Genomic DNA, 11750 nt, shown 5'->3' on the forward strand with positions numbered 1-11750 from the left:
GAATGTAAGTTAAACAAACAGTTATGGCAAAAGAAACAACCAGAAATGAAACCTGTTTACCTCATTGACAGGAAATGATATTATATATTATACACATGACTTACCGTATCACCTTCTAACACCTCATTTGTGATCTCCATGCTGGCCTTCTTGGTTTCTGTGAGACTCTTTGGTTTTACACTTTCTTGTTTCCTGAGCTTTGTCTCTAGATTTGGCGTGGGTGACTGTACCTGTTTCGGAGGTGGTGGCATTCGAGCTAAACTGGGCTGTGTAATTTCTGGCTCTTCTTCCTCCGGTTCTTCCGGTGGAGGGATGTTCTTCTGTGTTTTCACATAATAGCTATGATAAGCAGTGTGTAATTGGCCATTTAATGATGGTACGTTGAGCTTGGGCGGCTTTGGTGGTGCAGTATCTTGATTTTTAACTGGAGGAGCTTTGCTTATTTCAGCTACAATGATGGCTCTTTCATCTTTGCTAATCTTATGGGATATAGCGCTGTTGTCTTTGCTAATTTTACGGGTTGCCGTAGTGCTAATCTTTCGTGTCACACCAGTACTTGTTTGTTGATCTTTCTTTGTTGGTGATAACGGTGGTGAGGGAGACGGGCTTTGGGCAGGTGAGTGCGATGGAGTCGTGCCGCGGCGATAAAAATGACTGCCTGATGATGAGTCTACTTTCTCCTGCTTCTTCTTCTCCTCCTCTGGTGGAGTGTCTTTAACTTCCTCCACATGCTCTGTGAAGTTTTGCTTGATGTACTCAAGGCCTGTGATAGAAAGAACAGGATATCGAACATGGATAAAAGTCACTCATCAAGGCATTAAAACAGATATCTGATATACTGATAGCTGAAGATATGAAAATTGTATTGATGCTTCCCTCCAATCCTCCCATGTAATCTGATTTATGCTCCAGTCAGGAACACAGATTAAAAGACTAGATGATTTGCACATACTTTGATGAGATTTCTATCCATATTTTATGTGAATGCTGAACTCTGAGTAAAGTTTGTGGTAAATCAATGGCTGCTTCCCAAACTACAGATTCAGTACCAGCACTAGAACTTGTATGAAAAATATCTTGTCCATGAATCACAATCAGTCAAGTTATGAAACGAGTGAATAAACAGTAACAACATAACCCTGGAGTTGCATAATGCTGTTTCTGAGAAATCTGATCACCAAGCGATATAATCCTGTAAAACTGTCACATGCTTTGAGAGATTAATGTCTCTTTTGATTATAACTTCAGCAGTAACTTTATAAATAATAATGGGTTTTTCAGTTTGTTTATGCATAATACTGTCCATGTAAATGATACACATGGTGTGGATAATTCACTAAAGAAAGAGACCAATTATTTGTCACTATATATATAGCATTTCTAAGGTAAAGTTTTACAGACAAATATGCATAAATATTCATGCTTGAGCTAATCAATGCTCTTGTGACTGCAAAATATTTATCTTTAAACCAACACCAAAGAACTGAATCCACAATTTGCTGAACAGATTCAAATTAAGGCCAGCATGAAGCTGCAGGATCACTTTCCTCATCTCCCTTAAATAGACAGAAAGTCACTGCTGATGAAGGGATTGCTACCATTCTATTATGAGAAGCTGAATGGGAAAAGCATGACAGTAATTACCAGGCACGTGCCTCGAACATCGGCAAATGATTTCAAAATAAAGAGCGTTAATTTCACATAAAATTCACAGTAGACAAATACATTATATGGTAAAAGGTTTGTAAACACCTGACCATCACAACCGTACTGTATGTCTTGTTTCTCATAGTTTGAACCAAACATAATATTTTAAGATGTCTTTGTATGCTGTGACATAAAAAAACAATTCCTAAACCTGCTCCAGCATGACAATGCCCTTGTGTACAATGCGAGCTCCATGAAGACATGGTCCGAGTAAAAGAAGTCATGTGACCTGTACAGAGCCCTGACCTCAACCCCACTGGGATGAACTGGAACATGAACTGAACCCCAGGCCTCCTCATCTGACATCAGTACCTGATCTCACTAATGATCTTGTTGCTAATTAGGCACATAATCCCCATAACTGCACTCCAAAATCTACTCCAATGACTTCCCAGAGGAGTGAAGAGTAACGAGGGGGAAAAAATAACAAAATAAATCAAAATATCAAAATTTAAAGAACATAAATAGAAACTGAACATTGCAGCTTTTCAGGTTAATCTTCAGATTTATAAACATACACAATTAACTCCAAACAAATCTTTTTATCAGTCTTATTTTTTGAAACACAATTATCTCTTCCTAGACAGGAGATTCCTCTTCCTGTTCCACATTCACTACAGATTTCATGCACAGACACTAGAAAGCAATGGAAATGAAAACAAACAAGTGCATGGTGTACATGTGTTCAATGCTCCTACACCCGTTTGTCTGCACTGATAATAATTTAGAAAGGTCACCCACTTCAAGCGGCACTATTCGTATTTAAGTGACATGTCGACATGAACAGTGGACGAAGAGGTTAGGGGTGACTACTGTATATACTACCAGGGAATGCACCTTGAACAAGAGGGAAAAAACGGTAAGAGGGAAAGATAGACAGGGAGAGAGAGAGAGAGAGAGAGAGAGAGAGAGAGAGAGAGAGAGAGAAAGGACAGAAGAAGCAGACTGAGGTCGCATGTTCACAGGTCTGACTGAAGGAATGGACAGCTGCTGTGAGTCAGGGACTCGATCACCGTTCTGCCATTGCAGCCATTCCAACATGGCGATTTCAGATTTGAACAAAGCAGGCTCATCTGCATCGCAAAGGTCACTGCTGTCACACACTTCTGTTCTAATCTAACGGAAACGTGCAGGCGTTCATTCTTTTACTGTAATGCTTATAGATTCATTTCTGGCTCTGATTACAATATACAACACTGAAACAGATAGGCCTTAAGATTCTATCTTTACAACACTTTTTACTTATCAGCCACTAGATTTACAGTAAAGCCTGTTTATTTCCATGAAAGATGCAGAAACAAGACCTCTGCATTTTGGGAAGTACTTAAAGAAAACTTTGAAATTTTTCCTTTTTATATTGAAATTATAAGACGTATTGATTCTAGTACTACTTTGTTTGGTTGCTGCTGTATTTTTTGTTATTTCTGTGAGAACATAGCAGGTTGTGCGGTGCTGAGATCACATGGAGACAATTACGGAATTTGGTAGACGCTTATCCAGAGCAAATTACGTTTATCACATTTATACAACTGAGCAATTGAGGGTTAGGGGCCTTGTTCAAGGGCCCAGCGGTGGCAGCTGAACTCCTGATTAGTAGTCTAACGTCTGAACCACTGAGCTGCCACTTCTGTATTGCTAGCGCAGTTACAATGGTGTTTAATCGTAGATTAAATTGGGAAAAGGGATAATAGTCAGGTTTTACTGTTAGCACTGAAAAACAAAAGAGCAACAGCTTATTTTATCACTCACCAGTGTGCAGCAGAATCATGTTACTGAGAAATCCAATGTAGAAATAGTGGATATTTTGGTGCAAACGTTGGACTCAGAGTTCCATAATGCAATGCTGCTATAGGACGCAGGTGTTTCCTAGTTACAGAGTCTCAACTTGGCCGGTTAGTGATCTATGAGACGACGAGGCACTGATGGTTGATAGAAATGAAGTGAAGAGCTAAACCTAACTCCACCATCATCTTCAGCTCATCGATTTCCATTGTAGGTAACGTAGAAAAACCAAATCATGACCAGCATGTCAATGAAAGTTAATTTTTTTTTTTTTTTAAATAAATCGGACACTGCCGAAGAGCGTGTTAATGATAAAGATTAATGTACTAGTTGCTCAAGGAGGATTTTCCCTTTAAGATCTAAAAAAATTCCACTCATATTAACACAGCTTCACACCTTGAAAAGTCTAACTGCATTAGTGGTGGCAGTAAGGTGGAGTGCAGTCATTTTAACTACTCAGAAAAGTAATACATTACTAACAGAGATCAAGATTGTGACAAATCTCTGCTTCATGGCCAGGGGAAAAGTACTGGGAAGATGTCAGTCAGCTGTTATTCAGTTTTGTCACCTAATTAAGAGGCCTATTGACATAGTTACATAGTTTACATAGTTAGATTTCAATTCAATTTTAACATATAATAGTAAACATCTGCTCAACACAACACAAACACAGTGGGTATAAAAAATACAAACCCCTTTTAAAATGGCAGGTTTTTGTGGTATTAAAAATACACAGATAAATCACTTCTATTTTTTTTAAATCTTTGTAATAAAATTACAAAATATAACAATTAAATAGAAAGCAATCAGAAAAATATAATAACCTAGTTGCCAAAGTGTTCACACCCTTTTATTATCTGGGTTGTAACTGTGTTTATAATGAACCGGTTATGTTCAATCGTATGTTCAAAGGTAATTATCATACAGCTGCAATCAAATAAACCTATTCTGATTATAACCCCAAATAAAGAACAGAAGGTTAGCTATCTCACCTGAGAAATATCTGGTGATAAAATATCAGTATTTGTAACAATTTGGGAAACAAAACAATCCTCAATGTGTGCCCCAAGGATCAATTCTTGGTCCCTTTATCTTCATCATATCACCACATTGGTCTGACAATATGGTGATATGATCTTCGGAGCTTTCTCAGTGACAGCTATCTGTTTCTTTCACCTTTGTATAGGTATGTATACATTAAGACTGTTTTCTGTTCTGGCACCGAGGTGGTGGAATGAACTTCCCCTAGATGTCTGACAAGATGAGTCACTGGCTGTCTTCAAACGATGGGTGAAGACCTACCTCTTCCTGAAACACTTAAACTAGCACTTATTTTCCCTGTTTATTTTATGTGTATATTAATTACATAATTATATGTATTATGTATTCATTGACTTCAAAGCACTTTTGCACATCACTTTGGAAAAAGGCATAAATGTAAATTTATATTTCTAATATCTATCTATCTATCTATCTATCTATCTATCTATCTATCTATCTATCTATCTATCTATCTATCTATCTATCTATCTATTTATTTATTTGAACTGCTGGGACTAATAATTATTAATTGAAACAGAAAAAATTATTTCTTTAATGCAAGCCATGAATGGTCGTGTTGTTATGGTACAAGCCGACTGCTGTGCTGCTAAAGTCCCTCCAAAAGCTTTGTGTACTTCCAAACCAAACAGTGCTTCATTGTAGTCATAGAAACAGCTTTCAATAGATGTGGTCTTACATTACATCTGCCCGTAAAACCAGTTTCAGCTGCTCGGAAGAAGTGAGTATGTGAAAGCAGTGTGGGAGAAAACTCCTTCAAGAATTATGGCATAAAAACTCTACCAACTTCAAAGTTGATTTTGAAGCGCCAATTGTCGCGCCAATATAAAGACTCAATTTTATCCCAGTTTAGTTCTGTCTAACTGCCACCCACTAGTGTGTGCATAGGGCTGGATTTGAATTTTTTCACTTTTTTCCTCCCCATTTAATCACCTGCCAATTCCTTCCCACCAGCCGACTCTCCACCAGCTCAGCTATTATACAACACTTACCAAATGAGGAGGTTGAAGGCTAATGCATGCTTCCTTTGAGACTCATGAAGCCAGTCAACAACATCTTTTCAAACTGGTGCTCATGTCACAGGGCAGCGTAACACACACTCGGAGGAAAGTTCTAGCTACCAATTTCCACATACCTAAACTCACAGACACCTGTGATTAACTAGTGTCACTGTATTGGCTGGAGAGACGGTATGCCATCGTACACATCATGTCCAGATTTACCTTCTATGGCTCCCTGGGTGTGGCATCTTCTAGATTTACCAGCAATAAATTCTAAAGAATACACTTTGTATAAAGAAATGTCATTTAAGCCAAGAAAACCATGGCCATGACAAAGCAGGGTAATTAATTCTGTAGGGTTTAGATGCCTGCTGGTCAGCACAAACAATAACTTGAGTGTGTGTGTGTGTGTGTGTGTGTATACCTGGTTGCTGGAAGTCAGGAGCTAATTCATTTGCTATAGTCCTTGCAAGTTCTGACTCTTGGTCAGCAGCAAGTGCAGCCTGGTCTGCTGATTCACTCTTTGTTCTGGCATGGGTTGTCCTGTAGCACACACAAACACACACACACACACACACACACACACACACACACACACACACACACACACACACACACACACACACACACAATTCAGCAGTAGGCACTATTGATATACATTATCAGACAGAAGGGCAGCTGATGATTCTATAGACATGAAGACATCTGTGACATGAAGCATCATGAAGCAACTGTCATACTATTCTTTCATTTCTGCTCTTTAAAATGAAGGGTAGTCTATAGGCATAATGTAAACACACACACGCGCGCACACACACACACACACACACAAAGAGGAGGAGAGATCCTGCATTTTACCCACACAATTCATCAGTCATCACAGTGCACAAAAAAGTGTTCATATTTCAAGTGTATGCATTTTAACTGTTGCTCAAAATAGACATCAGCGTTGGTGTGTTGTGAATGGTAAAGTCCCGCCCACACCATCATCTGACTAATCCAATTACTGGCTCTATCCTGAATGTTAGAATTCATGTCTAGTTAGAGTCCTTAGTATAACATCTGCAATTTTTAAACATTATTTAAACTAAACAGTAATTTTTTTGGGTTCCCATATTATGTATATTCACAGATATGATAAACAATATACAGTAAGCTTGTGGTTCTTTTCCTAAAATTGTTCACATGCTACGAAATTCATCAGAGATCTTCACATATTTTATTGTTCTTTGTGAAGAAATTCAACACCGTCATTTACCATTGTTTTATTTTGTGCATCAGCATTGGTACGACACTCTGCGCAGCAAAAACCCTATGTGTGTAGTGTTTCCGTGGCTTCTGTATTTATTCAAACAGATAATGACATATGATCGCCAGTTAGTTTCCAGGCTATTAACTAATTATCGAAAAGGCTACAATAGCAATAGTAATGATGTTCCCTTTTCAAGGGGATCTTCTAACACAGTATTTCCATTCACTGTCCCAAACCTACATAATAATATGTCCAAACATACCACACTGTTATACACTCAGTAAACACAGGATACACCTAGGAACACACGTGCGTTCATTTATTCTGTCAGTCTGTTAGTCAATCACATGGAAGCAGTGTAAGGCATAAAAGCACATAAGAGCCTCAGTTTAAGGGAATATTCCCGTTGAACACTAATGTGTGGGAAAATATCTTGCCAGTGTTTCATTTTTCAACTGCTCCTTGTGTAATGTCATGTGGCTGGAAGTGCTAACTGCACAACTGGCTTGTATTATTCTTTATTGTATTATTTTGCTTATTCTTTGCTTGTATTATAACTGAACAGTTTTATATATTTTATCTAGAAATTCTTATCTAGAGGCATTTATCACCTGTGATTGACCTGTAATGCTGCTCCTGCTCCATTACAGGGCAGTGAAACACACCCTAACGCCTTCCACATACAGGATGTCAGAGACGGCTACGATTGGTTAGTGTCTGTGATTGACAGCAGTGGTACTGTACGAACCAGACAGCATTACGGTCTTTGTGAGCATTTCAGAGACCGAAAGTCTTCCGGGATTTTCGTGTAGAACATTCTACAAGAGTTTATTGAGAATGATACAAAAAAAATATAAAAAATCCACGAAACATCAATCCTGCTAGCAGAAACTCTAAGCCTTGCTGATGAGAGAAGTCAGAGGAGAATGACCATACTCGGTAACTCAAATAACCAGTTTTTCCAACTGTGGTGAGATGAAGAACATCTCCAAAAGCAAAATGTGTCTAAACTTGTAGAAGACCACATTGGGATTCACTTCTGTGAGCCAAGAGCAGGAAATCTGTGGCGTCAGGTCGAACAGTTGAAGACAGAAGAAGCAGAAGAGCAGTCAGCTATGCTTTTTCCTCAATCTTCAACAGTCTGGTTTCAGGTAACCTTCATCCACTGATTCCTCGGATTCCTCAGTTCAGTATTGTATAAATAGCATGATATTACAAATACAATAATATGTGAAATAATAAAATGTATTCTGCCAATAAAAAAGTCAGTTGTCTGCAATGTGCATAATATCTTGTATGTGCATGTATGTGTGTGTGTGTGTGTGAGTGTGTGTGTATGTGTGTGACTGCAAGCCTGTAACCATGACAAAAGCACCAAAACAAGCAAGAATTAGCATTAGAAAAGACATGACCTGAATTTGGTTGTGGGAAGCAGCTGAAGGGGATGTATGTACACACACACGCACACACACACGCACACACAAACACACGCCCACACAAACACACACACTCACGTACACTTAATCTGCTTAATCCAGTGACTACTTTGGGATCACAGCTTAAAGTCAGTAATTTCAATTCAATCACATTATACAACCATACATGAATATTAAAATATGAAAAATGAATAGAAGAGATGAATAGTGTAGAAATCATCCTGTAAGTATAAAGTTTGTAAGTCTAAACTGACATGTACTGCTGCATTCACTACATCAGCATAGCCATTAGTTATGATAATAACCAATGGTACAGATTATAACTGGTGTCCAAACAGTCCATACAGTCTGCCTGCACTCGCTTCTGTCTACATCCTGTGTGTATTATATTGAGCTGTTCTAATGGTACAGTATGTTTTTATGCACACAAACTACTCATAATTACACATGTATAACAACACATAATTACACATGTATTACATATTCATAACAACTCATAACTTTATTTCTAACAGTCGTCCTATATTCATACCACAGTATTTATAATATTATATTTAAAATATATACAGTATTTAATATTATATTTCACTTATTTAATTTTTTTCTAATTCAATGTCATTTTATTTGATCGTGTTTCAGTTTCCTCCTTTTTTTAAAACCCTATTTGATTACTATTATTTTTTTATAATACACAGTTAAACAGTAAAAATCCGCTTGTTTGAATTGAACAAGAAGCCAAAAGAAAACAGAAAATGCACAAAATCATCCAAAGATCAGTGAGTTTTTATGTTCACTGGATTATTAGTTCAGCCACAGGCTACTTTCACACTCACCTAATATCTTAACTTAATCTTAAATCCCTTAAATCCGTTAACCCTATCCTCCTAAAAACTTCCTGGAAGAGCCAATCAAACTCAAACATTACAGTGTAAGAATCAATTAGCAAAAACTAGTCCAACATGTTTACTTATTACTTATTTAAGAATCCATTATTCTTTATAACTCTGCGACACATTTGAGACACTGATTTACTAAGATCCAAAATAACAAGCACTAATTTTGCATGTGCAAAGACGTGTGCGTGCAAAAAAGTGCCGTGTTTCTGGTCATTTCCATAAAAATCATATGAATTTCATCACAGGCAAAGTAGTAGGAGGAAAAAACACAAATGAGGTTTTTGAGAGTGCCTTTTTTTCTCTTAGATGCTAAACTTGACACACACACACACACACAAACACACACACACACAGTGTACAGTGTTCAATAGTTTTGTTAAAAATACTCAAAATACAATACAAATACTATATATATATATATATATATATATATATATATATATATATATATATATATATATATACACGTATATATATATACATATATATTATATTGATGTTGTGTATCAAATCTGTTGTGTATAAAATGTTGTGTATCAAATCTGATATTAAATCAACTTTCCTGAAGTAATGTCATCATTTTATTCAAATTATTCTGAACAACTTCCAAAAAGTAAATCGGCACCTCAGGGTTTTGCTTTGTGAGAAATTCAAGTATGAAAATAAAATCTACCTGAATATCATTTTATTTATTTATTTTTTTTGCTCCATTATATGAAACTAATGCCATATACACTTAGTGCCCATTCATTTTATTAGGAATAAAACAAGCAAAAAATAAAAACAACCGGTGTGTAGTATTTATGGAAGCTAAAATGCCATGTTGGTGAAAGAAGTCGCAGGAGAAAAGCCAGACTGATCAGAGCTAACAGGAAGTCTATGATACATAAAATAAAACCTCTTTACACACATGGTGAGCAAATAAGTGGAGCTCAGTTCTCAGTGATTAAGAATTCCTTCAAATATTTCAAAATGCATGAGAGGCCAGCGGTCTGGAGTGTAGCACTGAAATAGATCTTATGCAACGAGGAAGTAGAACCAGCTTTGAATTTTCACACACACGACCTACTGTTTGATTTTTACAGAACACAAAAAGCCATTTCTTAAAAGACACACAGCTGAAATGGGTCCAAAATCTGCTGTTTAGTGAGAAAACCGTTTTGAGATAAAAAAAATCATCATATATTAAAAGCCTGGGGTAAAGCAGCCCACTCCGTTCAGGGTGTATCCTGCCTTGATGCCCGATGACACCTGAGATAGGCACAGGCTCCCCGTGAGGTAGTTCGGATAAGCGATAGAAAATGAGTGAGTGAGTGAGTGAGTAAATCAGCCCTTTATTGATCTGATTCTTCCATTAAAGTCATTCATAATTTAAAGAAACTAGATAATGTTGTTGTATTACTCAGACACGGATCAATAAAGTAATTTCCTCTTTTAACGTTCTCATGTACAGACAACAATCGTTTATTTTCTGGAAAAATACAACAGCTCTTCTTTAAATCTAGGAAGGTCGTGTTTAATTTAGTTAGCACTTGATTGGCTGCGGCGAACAGTTAGCTCATCACATGATCCAATGAATTAAATAAATAGATTGACAACCTTAGATTCTCATAACAACTAATTAGCTAAATAACTAATTACAAAGGTGACATTTTCCAGCTATAGCTGTTTAATAGCAAGTGTGTAATCGTGAATAACTTAGTAGAAGGTTAGCAATGAATATTTGGAAAAATCAGATGGCGTGATAATGAAGTTAATTAAAAAAACGTAATTACATCATTTAAATTATTGTCGCTAAGGATGTCTGCGGAAATGGTTACGTTGTAGTCCGAAGAGAAAATATTACAGTGTACAGTAAGTTTAATCATTAAGAGGCAAAAAAGCTTCTTAAAGCAATCTCCATAAATGAAGCTGTTTTTTTGTTTGTTTTTTTTTTTGTTTGTTTTTATGCCATTTTAAAGCTTTTAGACTTTTTTTTCATAATCTGAATTTGACTGCAGGTGAATTTCGCTGTGCAGGGTTGTTGTCTGGAGCAGCAGATGTACAACATCATTCATCAGCTATACCATTAAAACGTAAGTTAGTCTCCTTAACATTTGGGTAAATAACAAATATTCTTTAATGAGTCACTCATGTGATCATTAGACTGTAATTTAATGAGTTATAATTTTATTGTCAGATTTATTACTTCTGGATTATTTTCTCATTCAAGCGAATACTATGGCCTGCTTCATCAAGCGGTGTTGTTTAATTTACTTCTAAATGCAGACTGACATACAAAAATATACAAATTTATAAGTTAAATGATTATTAACCATAACCAAATTTAATAAAAAAATTTGGATATAATAAATATTTTAGATTCTAGAATAATTTAAAAAAGCTCAGGATTATCTCCCTTTACCAGATTAATAAAAGAAAATCATAATGCCAAATGAACATCATCTAAATAGTGAACAGGTTTCTCTCTCTCTCTCTCTCTCTCTCTCTCTCTCTCTTTTCCACCCACAGTTACTGAAAAAAAATGTTTAACAAGAAGAGTAGAAGAATTACCATGGCAACACTGTAGCGTCTATGCATGAACAATCTGCCCCCCCTTCACACAAACACACACACA

General features: G+C 36.5%; 1 protein-coding gene across 3 annotated transcripts in view; it reads right to left on the reverse strand.

Moving 5' to 3' along the window:
* jph1a (junctophilin 1a) overlaps nucleotides 1-11750 on the reverse strand; it is a 35133-nt gene that overhangs the window by 11047 nt on the left and 12336 nt on the right. For all 3 annotated transcript variants that reach the window (XM_060861173.1, XM_060861171.1, XM_060861172.1), the window contains exons 3-4: nucleotides 5974-6092; nucleotides 105-763 (exon numbers count right to left, since the gene is read on the reverse strand). In XM_060861173.1, the coding sequence (XP_060717156.1) occupies nucleotides 105-763; nucleotides 5974-6092 (778 nt within the window). The remainder of the gene's footprint in view (nucleotides 1-104; nucleotides 764-5973; nucleotides 6093-11750) is intronic.

Source organism: Tachysurus vachellii, chromosome 25, assembly GCF_030014155.1.
Source record: "Tachysurus vachellii isolate PV-2020 chromosome 25, HZAU_Pvac_v1, whole genome shotgun sequence".
NCBI lineage: Eukaryota > Metazoa > Chordata > Actinopteri > Siluriformes > Bagridae > Tachysurus > Tachysurus vachellii.